General features: G+C 46.7%; 1 protein-coding gene across 3 annotated transcripts in view; it reads left to right on the forward strand.

The window, feature by feature from the left end:
- The first annotated feature begins 2,394 nt into the window (after window positions 1–2,394).
- The window catches only part of spmip6 (sperm microtubule inner protein 6), a 35,551-nt gene continuing 18,342 nt past the window's right edge, over window positions 2,395–19,603 (forward strand). Inside the window, exons 1-2 of one of the 3 annotated variants that reach the window (XM_062972642.1) lie at window positions 2,395–5,960; window positions 9,297–9,560. In XM_062972642.1, the coding sequence (XP_062828712.1) occupies window positions 9,426–9,560 (135 nt within the window). In that variant the 5' untranslated portion in view covers window positions 2,395–5,960; window positions 9,297–9,425. Of the gene's footprint in view, window positions 5,961–8,549; window positions 9,561–10,818; window positions 11,084–19,603 lie in introns of those variants that run through there. The other 2 variants (XM_062972644.1, XM_062972643.1) reach the window with 2 other exon arrangements.

Below are 19,603 nucleotides of genomic sequence, written 5' to 3' on the forward strand. Positions count from 1 at the left end.
AACCCAAAACTGGTGACAGCTTCACTTCTCCTGTCATTAGTAATACACAGCCCAAAATGCCTTGTGCCATTTTTCCAGCCATTGTCTCCCATTCATTGTCTGATTCCTAGCCTACCAGGAATTATTTTAGAGCGGATTATTAAATGAACAATTGAGAAGCACTTAGAAAGATCGCTGTGGTCAATAAAAGTCAGCACGGTTTCTCAAAAACAAGTCATGTTTATCTCAACTATATACACTTAAGCTATTTGTTCTGCTGAGCATTCAAACTGTCCTCAAGTTACAAATATCCAACGTAGAGGGCGTTGCCATCTCTACGCAGATGACACGCAAATCCACTACTCGTTTCCATCTGACTCCAAGGAAGCCCCTCGGATGCTGAACCAGTGCCTGGCCGCTGTGGCGGACTGGATGAGGAGGAACAAGCTGAGGATCAATCCTGACAAGACAGAGGCCCTCCTGGTCAGTCGCTCGTCTGATCGGGGTATTGGGTGGCAGCCTGTGCTGGACGGGGTTGCACTCCCCCTGAAATCACAGGTCCGCAGTTTGGGGGTCCTCCTGGATTCAGCGTTGACGCTTGAGGCTCAGGTGTCGGCGGTGGCCGGGAGGGCTTTCGCACAACTAAAACTCGTGCGCCAACTGCGACCATACCTCGTGAAGTCTGACTTGACCAGGGTGGTCCATGCCTTAGTTACCTCTAGACTGGACTACTGTAATGCGCTCTACGTGGGGCTTCCCTTGAAGACGGCCCGGAAATTACAATTGGTCCAGCGGTCGGCGGCCAGACTAATAACTGAGGCGAGTTACAGGGTGAGATCCACTCCCTTGTTCAAGGAGCTCCACTGGCTGCCGTTTATTTTCCAGTCCCAATTCAAGGTGCAGACCATCACCTATAAAGCCCTAAACGGTTTGGGACCCACCTACCTCCGTGACCGTATCTCCTATCATAAACCTGCCCGATCCCTTCGATCGTCAGGGGAGGCTCTCCTGTCGCCACTGCCAATATCTCAGGCCCGCCTTGTGGGAACAAGGGAGAGGGCCTTCTCTGCTGTGGCCCCCCGATTGTGGAACTCACTGCCCGGTGAGATTAGGCAAGCCCCCACACGAGCAGCCTTTAAGAAAGACCTGAAAACATGGCTCTTCCGTTGTGCCTTTGGAGAGTAATCACTACATACATCCCTTTTGCTGCTCTCCTTCAATATTTGTCCTCCAGATCGCACCGCCACTTTATGACCCTGTCCTCTGTGGTTTTTACTCCTACTTCCTTTCTCACCTCGAGTTTTAATCTAGTGTTCATGTGGCCCGCCCTTGTTTTTATTGTTCTTTGATCTTGTTTAATGTAGTGTATATTTTCTTTTATTGTGTTGTTTAATGTGCTATGATTTGTTGTTCTGTTATATTTTGTTATATTGTATTGTTCTGGGCATGGCCCCATGTAAGCCGCCCCGAGTCCCCGTTGGGGAGATGGTGGCGGGGTATAAATAAAGTTTATTATTATTATTATTATTATAACTTCCAAACAACTCCTAGTGAAGAACAGGGGTGAGACAACAGCAAGTGAAGGGAAATTCACTCCTGGAAAAATTATTATCAGGGGGAAAGGGGGTCTCCACCGAAGCTTTATCTCCAATCCTTGTTTCCAAAACAAACCACATTTTCCAAAATCCGATCATCACAGGGACAGAAAGTGAGGTGGAATCTTCTGAACAGGGGCACAGAGAGCAAAGGAATCACCACAGGGGCGTTCACCTTTCCCAAAACGAAAATATATACTTTTGGCTGGAGTTACACTTTTAAAATGTACCTGTTCTGACATGCATCCAAATTCAACTTAAGATCAAATCAATAGAACCTATCTTGTTTGTAACTTGGGGACTAGGTAAAGGTTTCCCCTTGATATTAAGCCTAGCCGTGTCCGTCTCTGGGGGTTGGTGCTCATCTCCATTTCTAAGTCGAAGAGCTGATGTTGTCCATAGATACCTCCAAAGTCATGTGGCCACTGGCATGACTACACGGAGCCCCGATACTTTCTGCTGGAGCGGTATGTGAGGACATTTGCATGTTTTCTAACTGCTAGGTTGGCAGAAGCTGTGGCTAACAGCAGGAGCTCACCCTGCTCCCCGGATTCGAACTGCCGACTTGAGGACTACCTGTACACATATTGGCAACAGCTGGAATTATGTATGGAACTTGATCACTTGTCTTGATAACGGAGAAGACTATTCATGATGGATGGGACTTTGAAAAAAAGTACAATTCCAGACAGTTCCAGTGAGGAAGAAAAATTGGAGAGGTCCAAAGAAACCAGAATCTTAGCTCAATTGAGCTAAGTTTCTGGTTTCTTTGGACCTCTCCAATTGAGCTAAGTTGAGCTTTCAGTTGAGCTAAGATTTTGATTTCTTTACAATTGAGCTAAGATGTAAAAGGTGCATGTACAAGAAATGGAAAAAGAGAGAGAAAACACCATAGAGGAATTCAAATGAATAACCAGCATATGTAGGGATGAAGTTAGAAAAGCCAAAGCACAAGCGGAGCTCAAGTTTGCTAGAGTTGGTTAAAAACAATAGCGAGGGCTTTTTTGGTGATCTCCATAGCAAGGACATGCTAGGGCCACTGCATGGAGAAGATGGCAAAATGCTCACAGGGGACAGAGAAAAGGCAAAACTACTCAGTACTTTCATTGCCTCAGTTTTCTCCCAAAAGGAAACCAGTGTTCAACTTGAGCAATATAGAGCGGACAAGGCAGTAGGGGAAATACTACTCAAAATAGGTAAAGAAGTAGTCAAGGAATACATGGCTACTCTAAATGAACTCAAGTCTCCAGGGTCAAATGAACTCTATCAAGGAGTTCTAAAAGAAATGGAAGAAGTCTTTTCAGAACCAGTGGCAATTATCTTTGATAATTTAAGGAGAGCAGGAGAGGTTCCAGCAGATTGGAAGAAGGCCAATGTTGTCCCCAGATACAAAAAGAGGGGTAAAGAGGACCCAAACACTGACCGCCCTAGAGCAGATCGTTAAAGACACAATCTCAAGGTATTTAGAAATGAATGCCATACTCAATAATAGTCAACATGGGTTTCCTAATAACAAGTCATGTCAGACTAACGTTATCTCTTTTTGAAGGAAATAATGTGGATGGAACATATTGTAATTCCAGTGAGGCCTTTTGTCATAAATACTTTTTAAGCATCAAAAAAGTCATTTTATTCCACTTCTAGTGAGACAGAGTATTAGGCACTTTACAGCAAAAGAAGGTAGACACACAGACTATATCACAGAAATATGATACCGTAGAGTCTCACTTATCCAACAGCAACAGGCCGGCAAATCCCCCTTCATCATCACCACAACACTTGGTTTGAAAACAGCCCATGTGTCCAGAGAAGGGTGTCTGACCAAATGTCCTATCCTATAGAGCAGGCATGGGCCAACTTTGGCCCTCCCCCAGGTATTTTGGACTTCAACTCCTACAATTCCTAATAGATTGTAGTTGAAGTCCAAAACACCTGGAAAGAGGACCAAAGCTGGCCCGTGCCTGACCTAAGGTATAATGACAGAATGCTCAACACCTGCCAAGCCTGACCTGTACATTATAATCAACCTGCACCATGGTACCTGTGGCCCAGAATGCTGTTACAGATAGAAGTTTCTTGATAGAACAAATCTAATTGTCGCACCTCAGGTTAGCTTCACCTTGCTAAATACATCAGGCTGTACACAGGTTGAAGTATTTTGTAGTTTATTAGGAAATAGGAAATAAATAGTTCTTAAAAAGCAAAAGTAAAGTTCCAAAAGATTGTTGCAAAACAAGGCTTAAAAGAATAATCCAAGAAAGAAAACATAAAGCATAAAACAAGGTTCCATTAATACATGACAAAGTCCCATGAACATGAACACACAAGGCTGTATAAGATAATCCAGGAAAGCAAGAGCTGGCTTCTTGACTTGAGCAAGAAGTTGCTTTGACAAAGGTTTCTCTCTCAGCACACCGTTTAATACCCTTTGCATAGCATGAAAGCATTTCTTTGGCCTCTGACCTCCCACTTGTTTGCTATTCTAAACACTCCTGCGAATCCTGAATTCCAAACAACCAGCTCGATCTAAAGATTCTGTTTCATCAAGGCCAGCCAGCTCGTTAGCATTAGCGTCTGTCTGCATGCTATCAGACTGAGAGCTGTCCTCCCTTCTTAGGTCAATTTGCACCTGGCTAGCTTCAGTATCATCAACACCATTCCCTGCCCTGGGAAAGCCTCCCTGCTCCTCATTAAGAACACCCATGAAATGCCATATAACACCAGTGCTGCAGCATTTGTATTGGCTTCCAACTGATTACCGTGGTCTATATAAGATGCTAGTTCTGATCTTTAAAACTCTTTACGGCCAGGGCCCATCGTACCTTAGAGACCGTCTCTCCTTCTCCCATCATCGGAGGTCGCAACGACCATCCCAACGAGACTTACTTTATGTACCGGGTCCTAGAGAAGTGCGCTTGGAAAGGACCAGGCGCAGAGCTTTTTCTATTTCTGCCCCTGCCTTATAGAATGCCTTGCCGCCCCATATGAGAGCCATGCGTGAGTTGGGGCCTTTTACCCTCGCACTCAAGACCTGGCTCTTTACTAGAGCTTTTAATCTATGTTAATTTTATCAATATTTGTACATATGTATTTTTATCCTTTACAATTTTATCTTGTAAATCGCCTAGGGCATCTTGGATGGAGGGCGATTAATAAGTAATTAAATAATGATGATGATGATGATGATGATGATGATGATGATGATGATGATGATGATGATCTTCCACAGCAGGAACACTCTGAACCTGAATCCCATCATTCCCATCAGAGTCATCTTGAACCTGAATCCCATCATCTTGAACCTGAATCCCATAATCCCCATCAGAATCACTCTGAGGCTCTAGCTGAGTCACAACACTAATGTGGAAAGCTAGTTTGGAAACTTTTGGGGGGAGTGTATGTGTAATTGCAGTTGTCCATTACTCCACTGGAGGGAGCATTTGGCCAAGTCACAGAAGCTGATGGTCCAGCTCTCATCTCCAAAACAGCAGAATACAAGCTGCCTCCTCAAATAAACATGGTCCTCATAGTCCCTTTTTCCAGTCATATTTCCACCATGCTAAACAGACCCATCTCCCTCATCCGCTCCTCACCTAAAGCCCCCAAGGCTGTTTCTATAGCCCTCCCCTCTGTTTTGTTTGTTTAGGAGTTGAAAGTAATTGTTTTCAGTCTGTTTCAGGTCAGAGAACAGCCCAAATATTTTGAACCAACTGCACTTAACCAGCTTTAGAAACGCCAACAACAGACCTGATTGGAAGAGGAAAGATCCCGAAAAGTGTTTCCAAAGCAACACTCTTCTGTCAGTGTACAAAAAAGGCAGAAATAAATAAATCCATGCATAATGTTGTTTGTTACCTGCTGCTCCTCATGGCTCAAGGCAGGGCACAACATAATTAAAACGCATCACCATGAAACACATATGCTAAAATGCATATATTAAAACACATTACTATGAAATGCATATCTTAAAATACAATTGTAATAGAAACAACAAGGAAGTAGCCATAAACATCATATAGAAGAAAGCAGTTGGCTTGGGCATAGAAAATGTTATGTTCCTAGCAATTTTAAGAAAAGGTAAACAACAGGCACAAAGCATTTGGAGCTGCGTTCTAACATGTCTCCTTTTGTTCTGCTGCTGTGACAAAGGCTATAACGCAGGAAAGAGCGTGACATACATAATTTAGATACAGTTTGTTGTTCAGTGCCTCCAAGTCAGCTCCAGCACACAGCAACCGTCTCGGTAAGGCTTGTTCAGGGATGCTTTGCCACGATCTTCTCAGGCTGAGAGAGTGTGTTTCCAGAACCAAGTGGCAATTTGGACCCTGGTCTCCCAAAGCCTCCATCCCACATTCAGACCATTGCTTCCGCCTGAAAGAGTGCTTGGTAAGTCTTTATAGCCTTGGGATTCCCAAGACCTGTCACTTCATCTCTTTGTTAGAATTCAATATAAAGTGGGTTGAATTGCCTGATTGGGGTGGAACCGTGGGCTACCAAGCCACTGCATTGTTTAAAAAGCCAATCAATCTCAGACTCCCATCTATGAACCTTAAAGTATTTTAAAATATCTTCGAGTTTAAGTACATTGCTCCATTGTGTCCTTGTCTCTTGAACAGCAGGAAACAAGCTGGCCCCCTCCTCAATGGCCTTTCAAACAAATGGACTGTTTCCAAGCCATTTTTCACCCATTCTACAAAGGTTGAATGAAAAGTAATGCCTCCACCTTCGTTACTTGGGTTTGGATGGGAATATTTTAATAAATCAAACGCAGAATTAATCCTTAGAATGTGCTCTTTAATGACCACTATTCACTTTTCTACATCATCACCAGACAATTGGATACATTTCTGCCAACGATGAACAAGTTTTCTGAAGCCGTTACAGAAGGAGTCGACACTCTGTTTCTCACAGTTCCCATCGTGCACAGATCTTCCGATAGCCAAGCAAAGCGATAATTTATTTGTTATTTATTTATTTATTTACAGCATTTATATTCCGCCCTTCTCACGCCGAAGGAGACTCAGGGCAGATCACATTGCACACATAAAGGCAAACATTCAATGCCATAACATAGAACAGAGACAGAGATAAGACGCAGGCACAGGCTGGCCTTGAACCATGACCTCTTGGTCAGTTGCTTAAGTCGCATTGACCGACCGTCTGCACAGGGTTCCATACTTGGCACTTTAACAACACAACCGTCCAATGCTAAGGCTTCCCCGTTTGCACAGGGTTCCATACTTCGTACTTTAACAACACAACCATTCAATGCTAAGGCTTCTCTGTCTGCACAGGGTTCCATACTTCACACTTTAACAACAGAACCGTTCAATGCTAAGGCTTCCCCGTCTGCACAGGGTTCCATACTTCGCACTTCAACAACACAACCGTTCAATGCTAAGGCTTCCCCGTCTGCGCAGGGTTCCATACTTCGCATCTTAACAACACAACCATTCAATGCTAAGACTTCCCCGTCTGCACAGGGTTCCATACTTCGTACTTTAACAACACAACCATTCAATGCTAAGGCTTCCCCGTCTGCGCAGGGTTCCATACTTCGCATCTTAACAACACAACCATTCAATGCTAAGAATCATAGAATCATAGAATCATAGAATAGTAGAGTTGGAAGAGACCACATGGGCCATCTAGTCCAACCCCCTGCTAAGAAGCAGGAAATCGCATTCAAAGCACCCCCGACAGATGGCCATCCAGCCTCTGCTTAAAAGCCTCCAAGGAAGGAGCCTCCACCACAGCCCGGGGAGAGAGTTCCACTGTTGAACAGCCCTTCTCACAGTGAGGAAGTTCTTCCTGATGTTCAGGTGGAATCTCCTTTCCTCTTCCAATCAGGTCTGTTGTTGGCATTTCTAAAGCTGGTTAAGTGCAGTTGGTTCAACATATTTGGGCTGTTCTCTGACCTGAAACAGACTGAAAACAATTACTTTCAACTCCTAAACAAACAAAACAGAGGGGAGGGCTATAGAAACAGCCTTGGGGGCTTTAGGTGAGGAGCGGATGAGGGAGATGGGTCTGTTTAGCATGGTGGAAATATGACTGGAAAAAGGGACTATGAGGACCATGTTTATTTGAGGAGGCAGCTTGTATTCTGCTGTTTTGGAGATGAGAGCTGGACCATCAGCTTCTGTGACTTGGCCAAATGCTCCCTCCAGTGGAGTAATGGACAACTGCAATTACACATACACTCCCCCCAAAAGTTTCCAAACTAGCTTTCCACATTAGTGTTGTGACTCAGCTAGAGCCTCAGAGTGATTCTGATGGGGATTATGGGATTCAGGTTCAAGATGATGGGATTCAGGTTCAAGATGACTCTGATGGGAATGATGGGATTCAGGTTCAGAGTGTTCCTGCTGTGGAAGATCATCATCATCATCATCATCAAGACTTCCCCGTCTGCACAGGGTTCCATACTTCGTACTTTAACAACACAACCGTTCAATGCTAAGGCTTCCCCATCTGCGCAGGGTTCCATACTTCACACTTCAACAACACAACCGTTCAATGCTAAGGCTTCCCCGTCTGCGCAGAGTTCCATACTATGAACTTTAACAATACAACCGTCCAGTGCTAAGGCTTCCCCATCTGCGCAGGGTTCCATACTTCACACTTCAACAACACAACCGTTCAATGCTAAGGCTTCCCTATCTGCGCAGGGTTCCATACTTGGCACTTTAACAACACAACCGTTCAATGCTAAGGCTTCCCTATCTGCGCAGGGTTCCATACTTGGCACTTTAACAACACAACCGTTCAATGCTAAGGCTTCCCTATCTGCGCAGGGTTCCATACTTGGCACTTTAACAACACAACCGTTCAATGCTAAGGCTTCCCTATCTGCGCAGGGTTCCATACTTGGCACTTTAACAACACAACCGTTCAATGCTAAGGCTTCCCTATCTGCGCAGGGTTCCATACTTGGCACTTTAACAACACAACCGTTCAATGCTAAGGCTTCCCTATCTGCGCAGGGTTCCATACTTGGCACTTTAACAACACAACCGTTCAATGCTAAGGCTTCCCTATCTGCGCAGGGTTCCATACTTGGCACTTTAACAACACAACCGTTCAATGCTAAGGCTTCCCTATCTGCGCAGGGTTCCATACTTGGCACTTTAACAACACAACCGTTCAATGCTAAGGCTTCCCTATCTGCGCAGGGTTCCATACTTGGCACTTTAACAACACAACCGTTCAATGCTAAGGCTTCCCTATCTGCGCAGGGTTCCATACTTGGCACTTTAACAACACAACCGTTCAATGCTAAGGCTTCCCTATCTGCGCAGGGTTCCATACTTGGCACTTTAACAACACAACCGTTCAATGCTAAGGCTTCCCACCAAATGAATCTGTAGAGGAGAGTCTACTGAACAAATACATTCCTTACTACTGGAATTTATATTGATAGTTTTGGCCCATCGGCTCCGTAATCTGGCCATTTTAGATCCCAATGTAGCCCTCTGGGGCATTCGATGTCCCTCCCCAGTGTGGGCCCATTTCCAAATTGGGCCCTTGCCCCCTGGACATGGGCCTGCCTGAGACCCAGAGGCAGCAGCAGCAGCCCCTTCCTCCCCCAACTGTGACATCAGCGTGATGCATGGGGAGGGACATGGTCCTCAAGGGGAGGCCCAGTGGCCCCTTCAGCCCTGCCGTAACCAGGAGCCCCTCTCCCTCCCTCCCTCCCTCCCTCTCTCTCTCATCCTTCAGGGCAGCCAAAGGAGAGGGCAACAAGGTCTCCAAACTCCAAACACCGATGACGTGTCTCCCGCCCCTTATCTCCTTGACTAGCGTCTCCGAACCCGAGACCGCTGGGAACTTCCCCGGCTCTGATCCAAGATGTTTCTCTTTGCGCGCAAAACCAGGACGCCCATCAGCACCTACACCGACTCCTACCGGCCCCCCAACACCCTGAAGAAGACCTTTGAGGACCCACCGCTGGCCCTATGGAGCGAGAACAAGTTCCTCACACAGGTAAGGCATGCCTGGTCTCCAAGGAAGGAAGGAAGGAAGGAAGGAAGGAAGGAACTGGAGAGGAACCCTTCTGGGTTCCACTCTGACCTTCTCAAGGAGCTCCCCAATGTAGAGATCTGGAGTCTTGAGAAGCTCTTTGAAAGTGTAGATTGCAATGCCACAGTGGGTTTCCATATTCGAACAGATCTGGAAATTGCAGCACCAGTTTCCACCAAGACCATTAAGCTCCACCAACCTAGAGGTCCAAGCCCACCTTTGATGCCTCCCATCAGGCAGCTAAATTATTATTATTATTCATTAATATTAATATTTCTTACCCAGCTCGAGGCAAGGGACAACACAGTTAAAAACACATCATTATAATAATGATTATTATTATTAATAATAATAATAATAATAATAACAACAATAACTTGGGAAGTGTTCGACTTTTGATTTTGTGATACGAAATCCAGCATATCTATCTTGTTTGCTGTGTCATACGATGTTGTTGTGTCAATAATAATAATAATAATAATCTTTATTTATATCCCACCACCATCTCCCCAAGGGGACTCGGGGTGGCTTACATGGGGCAAAGCCCGAAAAAAGTAATTGAACAAAAAACAACACATACACACAACAATAATACAATGTAAAACAGGAATAACCACCAGACACAATTCTGTCATCTACATAGGTGGAGATACTGAATGATGTAAAATACATATATTAAAACGTATTTCTATGAAATGCATACATTAAAATAGAACAAAGATAAAAATGCAATAACACAATACATGAGTTTAAAACTCCTATGTATTCAAAAATTTTGAGATCTGCAAGGATAGATACGAGTCCTTGCTCTGCGACGTCGCCCAATCTAGATGTTGTTGGACTGCAACTCCCAATTCTCGTCTCTTTGGTTAAATTGTGTTGGGATGATAGGACTTGCAATCCAACATCTGGCAGGACTGCTTTTTATCCATAGCCAGTCAAGTCCACTTTCCCCTGCCCTGCAATCTTCCAGGGGTGTTCAAGTACAAATCCTGGTATTCCAGCCATCGGCAGGCTGTTAGGAATTGTGGGTGTTGAAGTCCAAAACACCCGGAGGGCCCAAGTTGGCCCATGCCTGTGCTGTCCCCTTTGCCTTGTGTCTGGTGTCTGCCCTCCCTGACTGTGACATCGTGGCTGATGCGGCTGATGCCATCAGGGCTGGTGTCCAGAGGCTGGGACTTTGGAAGCCCATTTGTAGTTTGATACTAGAGTATAGAGCACAAACCCCCTTTTTATTTTCGTATTGCTCGTATCGTTCTCGAGCTGAGCTCGCTCCCCTTTGTACAAAGAAGCCTAGCCAAGATTAGGGAATCCAGTTGCGGTCCGAGGCGGACGGCCAGCCGTTTGGAGAGATGTTCATCTTTTCGCACAAAACCGAGACTCCCGTCAGCACTTACACAGACTCCTACCGGGCGCCGCGGAACACCAAGGGCAACTACATCGAGCCTTCTCTTGAGGCGTTCGAACCAAATAAGTACTTGTCCAAGGTAAAAGGGCTCGACAACTGTTTGTTGGGACGGTATTTTGGAGTTTTGGGAGACTGCAAGTTGAACGTAAGCCATTGAAGGCTTTCATGGCCGGAATCACTGGGTTGCTCTGAGTTTTCTGGGCTGTATGGCCATGTTCCAGTAGCATTCTCTCCCGATGTTTTGCCCGCATCTGTGGCCGGCATCCCCAGAGACAAGTGGAATGTATATATTAACTATATTATATTATATTATTTACCATATTTATATTTTGCCCTTCTCACCCCGAAGGGGATTCGAGGCAGATCAAAATGCACACATACACAGCAAACATTCAGTGCCATTTTTAAACATACAAGACAGACAGACAGACAGATAGTGGTATTTCAGTATCTTCAAACTTCGATGCCTTCGAGGTTATGCTTGGGTGCTGTCGCTTTATCCAATATGATGCGGAGCCCTTTTGATTATATATAGTATTTCCTCCTTGTTCTTTGATTGCCGGCATTTTTATGGTGTTGTAAAATACCTCCCCGCTTTTTAAGCGGTGCCTAATTTCTCTACTCAGAACTGCAGCTGTTTTCAAACTGCTTAGGTGGACAGTAAGCTAGACTTGACAGTCAGGTGCTCAATCCAACTCAGGCTTTGAACTTGCCACATTCTGGTCGGCAGTGATCTATTGCTGCTGGCAATTAACCAGCTGTGCTACAGCCTGGCCTATACATGTGGAATAATGTCCAGGGTGGGGAAAAAATGCCCAAGATGGGAGAAAGAACCCTTGTCTGTTTGAAACAAGTGTAAATGTTGCAATTAGCAAGCTTCATTAGTATTGAGTAGCCTTGTGGCTGCAAAGACAATCAGAGAGAATATTTGCATAGAGGTAGCCTGGCTGTTGTTGCCTGGAAGCATCCTCTGTTTGGGAGGTGTTAACAGGCACTTGATTGTTTGCTATCTGGAGTCCCCCTGTTTCTGAGTGGTGTTCTTTATATACTGTCTTGATTCTGTTGTTTTTAATACCGGCAGCCAGATTTTGTTCATTTTCATTGTTTCCTTCTTTCTGCTGAAATTGTCCACAACTATGTGGACAGTGCTCTTCAAGCTGGCTAATTGCAATGATCACACTTGCTTTAAATAGACAAGGTGTCACGCCCTGGCAGCGGAGCACTAAGAACCAACATACGGAGGCCAATAACAATCTAATATTTTTATTAAGGAAATATTATAGTAGGATAAAAACAAGTAGAAAATGTAGTCCAGCAATAGACCTTTCAGGGAAGGTCAAATATAGTCCAGAAATATATTGTCCAGTATATAATATTAGAGTTCAAAGTTGTAATCCCAGAACCGAAACACACTCCACTTCAAAGCAGTTAGAGTGGGGAAAGCGTCCAGAAGTTTTACTGAAGTTTAACGTAAGTCCAAGGCAGGGTGTTGGAGACAAGACTGGATACTTGGCACAAGATGCAAGGCTGGGAAACACGATGAGATAGGTCATGAAACACGGCAAGGCAAGGCACGAGGAAACTGGAGGTTGCAGACTCAAACGCAGTCCACACTTGGCTGGAACCGAAGTTAATCCTTAAACTGATCTGTTGACTCCGCAACGGATTCACCAGTGCGGAGAACTTTTAAAGAACTTTAATCTTCCTGCAGAGCAGGTGTCCAGAGCTTCCTTTCCCAAGGGAAAAAGAAGCGAAACACATCTTCATCCAGATGCGTTCCTCCCTGAAAGCTCCCAGGGGAAACTAGCTAATTAACTGTGATGACTCATGGGCCATGTAGTCCCGTTCCTAGTGCTGTTGTGACAGATGAAGAGGAAAACTTGGGTTTTCCACCATTTCAGCCAGAAAGGGAACTTTCCCAGCCTGAATTAGAGCCCTTGCACCTGCAGGAGGTTTGTATTCCAGAAATCTGCCAAACAAGCCCTGAGTCAAAATCTCCCCCATTTTCTCGCCGTAATTATTATCTACAACAAAAAGGAGTTCAGCAGGCTAATCGCCGAAGCCTGAGAATCGCAGCAAAGCATTCTGATGATTAAGCCTGCTTCCATGAGAAATTTTAGGGAGTCATACATCTGGACACAGAGATTGACTTTCGTTTCTGGTTTCCCCAGAGAAGTGTTCTCTGGTGGGAAATGAGGCCCTATTTAGGTTCCTTGCCCCTTTTGGAATCTTGCGGAGTCAATTCGTCAGCTACTGGAGTAGCGTGTGTGGACAGCTACTCCGTTTCCAAGCCTTGTTCCTGGTTCCAAGCCTTGTTCCTGTTTCCAAGCCTCCGTTCCCAGCCTTGTTTACTTCCACGGATCTTGCCTTGCTTCCTGGACCTTGCCAAGTAAATTCCATGGATCTTGTTTTTGCTCCTCGTTTCTTGTTGCCTTGATCAAGCCTTGTGTTCCAAGCATCAAGTTATTTCCTAGCCTTGCTCAAGTTTCATGGACTAAAGGACCTTGTCATCTCCCCTCACTTCGCTTGGCGAAGTGAGTGTTTCGGTTATTGGATTACAACTTTGGACCTTAATATTTCATATTGGACATTGTTTCTTTGGACTAATTTTGACCTTCCCTGAAAGGTCTATTCCTGAACTATTTCCTACACTTGCTTTTATTAACCTTATATATTTCCTTAATAAAGATATTAGTTAGATTCTGGCCTCTGTGTATGGTTATTGGTGCTCTGCAGCCTGGGTCGTGACAGTTTGACTCCGCCACCCTAAGCACCAATTAACCTAGGCCAGAATGTCTACCGGAGCCGGGCCGGAGGCCCAACCACTCAGCTACACCATCGACAAGGATGAAGTGGACCGCATCCGTGATAAGCTCAATGCGCAGGAGGGAGAAATAAGGGGATTGAAGGAACGCGGAATCCGTCTCCCGGCCCTGGCGTTGCCAACCAAGTTTACTGGAGAAGCTTCTAAGGTTCATGTTTTCCGTCGCCAATGCCAGGCTTATCTAGAGGCCCGTAATGCCGAGTTTCCCCAAGAAGACATCAAGGTGGCGTGGATCTACAGTCTCCTAGACGGGCCAGCGGCCAACTGGGCGACGGCACTGTTCGACCAAGTCTCCCCACATCTAAGATCAGCGCAACAATTCTTAGATCACATTAAGGCGACTTGGGGGATTGAGGACAATTTGGAGGCAGCCGGCCACAAACTCCGGCGCCTCTCCCAAGGGGACAGACCCATGTCCCAGTACATAGCCGAGTTCCGAGTGCTGGCCCATAACACCGGATGGAACGATGTAGCCCTCAGAGGACAATTTCGGGAGGGTCTCAATATCGAGATGCTGGAGGAAATCTCCAAGGTGGATCCTCCACACTCTCTTGAAGCACTCATTGATCAATGTTTACGAGCTGAAGTCATGATTGCCAACAGAAGACAATGGATCCGAGGCCAGAGCGGTAGGACCGGAGCGAGACCTCCCACTCCCACCGGCGTCCAGCCGCGTCCAGTGTGGAGACCCCCGCCACCAGCCCCATACCCCAGAGGAAGCGAGGAGGTGCCGATGCAGTTGGGCAATGTGCGTCCCAGATTAGATGCCGCCGAGAAGGCCCGCCGCCAACGCCTAAATCTCTGTTGGTACTGCGGAAACGGGGGCCACTTTGCCAGAGAGTGTCCAGCCAAAGGGAAGCCCGCCGCTCGTCTGGCGGCGGCGTCCTCCACGGAGACGAAGACGTTTGAGGCGGCTGGCGCACAGCCGGCGGGGGAAGCCAGCGACCGGGCGTAGAGAGGCTTGCCAACCCGGTCAAAAACCCCACTCAAGAGCTGCCAACCGGGGTCCTATTTCTTCTAGTGGTCACCTTGTGGTCAGTGAAAAAAGGACCCGTCATGGTCCATGCCATGATAGACTCAGGAGCCACAAACAACTTCATTGATAGAGAGTATGCCGACTCTCTGGGATTACAATATCACGACTTCAAGAACGCCCGTGTGGTGCAAGCCATCGATGGCCGCCCCCTCAAGACAGGTCCAGTAAGCCAGTGGTCGGAACCCACCAGAATGTGGATAAGGGAACACATGGAAGAGATTTCCTTCTTCGTTACCGAGGTTCCCCACTTCCCTGTGATTTTGGGAATTCCATGGCTGACACTCCACGACCCAAGCATCTCCTGGTCCAACAGAGAACTACAGTTTGCTTCAAAACATTGCCAAAACCATTGCCTTGTAGCCAAGGTCTGCCATGCCACAGACGCTGAACCCATCATCACCTTGCCCAAGAAGTACTCAGAATATTGGGATGTATTCAATGAAAAAGAAGCCGAGAGACTACCCCCACATAGACCTTATGACTGTGCCATTGACTTGGTGGAGGGGGCCCCGATCCCGCGAGGACACCTCTACTCCCTGACTGAACCAGAGCAAGAAGCTCTCAGGGAGTTCTTAGAGACAAACCTCCGCAAGGGGTTTATCAGACCCTCTCAATCCCCAGCCGCTTCCCCGGTGATGTTTGTGAAAAAGAAGTCAGGGGACCTACGCTTGGTGGTGGACTATAGAGCATTGAACAATATCACTAAGCGAAACCGGTATCCCCTGCCTTTGATCTCGGACCTCTTAGACCGGCTTCGAGGGGCTAAGGTTTACACCAAACTGGATCTACGAGGAGCTTATAATCTAGTTCGCATCAGGGAAGGGGACGAGTGGAAGACTGCCTTCCAGACTAAATTCGGTTTATTCGAAACCCTGGTCATGAATTTCGGTTTATGTGGAGCTCCCGCAACGTTCCAGCATTTTGTCAACGATATCTTTCAGGATTATCTAGACCGGTTCTTGATTATCTACCTGGACGATTTTTTGGTGTTTTCTAGATCACAATCAGAACATGAGAACCACGTCAGAATGGTGTTACAACGATTGCGGGACCATGGACTTTATGCCAAGCTGGAAAAATGCGCTTTTGATCTACAAGAGGTAGATTTCCTGGGATATCGTGTCTCGCCACTAGGGCTCACCATGGACCCGGCAAAGGTTGCAGCAGTATTGGAATGGCGGGCGCCAACCAACAAGAAAGAGGTGCAACGTTTCTTGGGGTTCGCGAACTACTACCGCAAGTTCATTCCAGACTTTGCCCGCTGGTCTGATCCAATCACCAGCTGCATCCGTGGGAAACAGCCCTTCCGCTGGACAGAACAAGCAGAGAAAGGGTTCCAGCAACTAAAGAAATTATTCACGTCCCAGCCAATCCTTCAGCACCCAGATCCTGAAACCCCTTTTGTCGTGCAGGCGGACGCCTCCGATGTGGCGATTGGGGCTGTACTCCTACAACCAGTGGGAGATCATCTTCACCCTTGTGCCTTTTATTCCCGTCAATTGACCGCACCAGAGAGGAATTACACTATTTGGGAAAAGGAACTTTTGGCCATAAAGGCAGCCTTTGAAACTTGGAGACATTGGTTAGAAGGGGCCAAATTTCCCATTGAAGTCCATACTGATCATCGGAACCTAGAGCATCTAAGAACTGCCCGCAAGCTAAATCAGAGGCAACAACGCTGGGCTTTATTCTTTGAACGTTTTAACTTCCAAATCCTTTATGTAACCCCAGCCCAGACCAAGCAAGCAGATGCTCTGTCACGGAAACCGGAATATGCTGCAGGGCGCAAAGAGACCTTTGAGTCCCAGCTGCTACTGCCCGAGAACTTTGCCACGCTCACAGTGGGAAACACCAAATCCACTCCCATTGAATCAACTCCCTCTACTCCAGGGCCCCTTTGTGCTCAGGAAATCAGGGCTAGTCAGCAAGCAGATGCCTGGGCACAGGACCAACTTCGCCAAGGACTACATTTCCCCTTTTCGCTTAAGGATGGGCTACTTTGCTATAGAAATCATGTCTACATTCCTCCAGGACCGGGCAGGGAAAAAGCACTTCGTCTGTGTCATGACTGCAAGCCAGCAGGGCACTACGGACTATTTAAAACCATGCATTTGATCCTAAGAGATTTCTGGTGGCCCAAGATCCGCAAGGATGTGGAAAAATATGTCAACACCTGCCCAGTATGCCAGCGCTCCAAGACAAGAAGGGAAAAGCCCTCAGGGCTTCTGCATCCCCTCCCTACCCCATCTCGTCCATGGGAAATAATCTCTGCGGATTTTATCACTGATCTACCACCTTCTTGTGGATTCACCACAATCCTAGTGGTGGTGGACCTTTTTACCAAGTTAGCCCATTTCATTCCCTGCGATGGCCTTCCCACGGCCAAAGAGACTGCAGATTTATTCCTTCAACATGTTTTCAGATTGCATGGATTGCCCAAGAGTTTGGTCACAGACCGTGGGTCCCAATTCACCTCTCGTTTCTGGAAAGCACTACAAAAACTATTGGGCATAGACTCTCGTTTATCTTCGGCTCACCATCCCCAAACGGATGGGCAAACTGAGCGCACCAATGCCACTCTGGAACAATACCTTCGCTGTTATGTAAACTACCAGCAGGACAATTGGGTTTCCCTGTTACCGCTGTCAGAGTTTGCCTATAACAATGGTGTCCAGGCCTCGACTAAAGAAACCCCGTTCTTTGCAAACTACGGCTTTCATCCACGTTTCTTTCCCCCTGTCATTGAAACTTCAGAAGTTCCCGCAGCCGAAGACTGGCTGCAGGAACTCACAGCGGTGCAACAACTTTTGCTCCAGCAACTAGACCAAGCCAAGGAGGACTATAAACGTCACGCGGACAAACATCGCCAGCCGGGCCCCGAAATCAAGGTAGGAGACCGGGTTCTTCTGTCCACTCGCTTTTTGCCCTCCCATCGCCCTTGCCGGAAGTTAGATGCCCATTTCATTGGTCCCTATCCAGTGGTGGCGCAACTTAACCCCGTGACTTTCAAACTCCAACTCCCACGCTCTATGCGCATTCATCCAGTGTTTCATCGCTCTCTGCTCCTTCCGGCGGATGGTGTGCGCCCTGATGTAGACCGGCCGGCCCCCACTCCTATTTTGGTGGATGGGGAGGAGGAATTCGAGGTTCAGGACATTTTGGATTCTCGCTTTCACCGCCGCCGCCTTCAATATCTCATTGACTGGGTGGGTTTTGGCCCCGAGGAACGCTCTTGGGAAGACGCTTCCACAGTCCATGCCCCAGATTTAACCCGCCGTTTCCATCAGACCTATCCCGCCAAGCCGCGGCCTCGCGCCTCGGGGAGAGAGTCCCAGTTTGAGAGGGGGCTTGAGGAGGGGGATAGTGTGATGACTCATGGGCCATGTAGTCCCGTTCCTAGTGCTGTTGTGACAGATGAAGAGGAAAACTTGGGTTTTCCACCATTTCAGCCAGAAAGGGAACTTTCCCAGCCTGAATTAGAGCCCTTGCACCTGCAGGAGGTTTGTATTCCAGAAATCTGCCAAACAAGCCCTGAGTCAAAATCTCCCCCATTTTCTCGCCGTAATTATTATCTACAACAAAAAGGAGTTCAGCAGGCTAATCGCCGAAGCCTGAGAATCGCAGCAAAGCATTCTGATGATTAAGCCTGCTTCCATGAGAAATTTTAGGGAGTCATACATCTGGACACAGAGATTGACTTTCGTTTCTGGTTTCCCCAGAGAAGTGTTCTCTGGTGGGAAACGAGGCCCTATTTAGGTTCCTTGCCCCTTTTGGAATCTTGCGGAGTCGATTCGTCAGCTACTGGAGTAGCGTGTGTGGACAGCTACTCCGTTTCCAAGCCTTGTTCCTGGTTCCAAGCCTTGTTCCTGTTTCCAAGCCTCCGTTCCCAGCCTTGTTTACTTCCACGGATCTTGCCTTGCTTCCCGGACATTGCCAAGTAAATTCCACGGATCTTGTTTTTGCTCCTCGTTTCTTGTTGCCTTGATCAAGCCTTGTGTTCCAAGCATCAAGTTATTTCCTAGCCTTGCTCAAGTTTCATGGACTAAAGGACCTTGTCATCTCCCCTCACTTCGCTTGGCGAAGTGAGTGTTTCGGTTATTGGATTACAACTTTGGACCTTAATATTTCATATTGGACATTGTTTCTTTGGACTAATTTTGACCTTCCCTGAAAGGTCTATTCCTGAACTATTTCCTACACTTGCTTTTATTAACCTTATATATTTCCTTAATAAAGATATTAGTTAGATTCTGGCCTCTGTGTATGGTTATTGGTGCTCTGCAGCCTGGGTCGTGACATTAACGCCCTGTCTGGCTGCTAATCTCGCACTTCTCCTCGTTTGTTCTCTTTGGAAGTGGCTCGCCTGGTAGAACTCCCTTCTCGCAAAGGGGGGAGAAGCGCTGGGAAGAACTTGTTCAAGGTCTGTTTTAATGAGTTCTTGGCAAGAATTGTCCACAACAGGCATCTGGAACGACTCCGTCTCTTGCTGAGATGGCAAAAAACCCATGTTTTCATCATCATGATCCATGATGGCGCTGGGATCAGAACTCCGAGGCCCATGGGGCATCACACAAGGGTTCTTTCTCCCACCCTGGACATCATTCCACAGGTATGTGTGTGTGTATATATATATATATATATATGTATATATGTGTATGTATGCATATACATACACAGTCATCTTGCTTCATTTCCAACGGGACCTCCGAAGATGACAGTAGCCACAGATGCAGGTAAAA

The sequence above is a fragment of the Anolis carolinensis genome, chromosome 2, assembly GCF_035594765.1.
Source record: "Anolis carolinensis isolate JA03-04 chromosome 2, rAnoCar3.1.pri, whole genome shotgun sequence".
Taxonomy (NCBI): domain Eukaryota; kingdom Metazoa; phylum Chordata; class Lepidosauria; order Squamata; family Dactyloidae; genus Anolis; species Anolis carolinensis.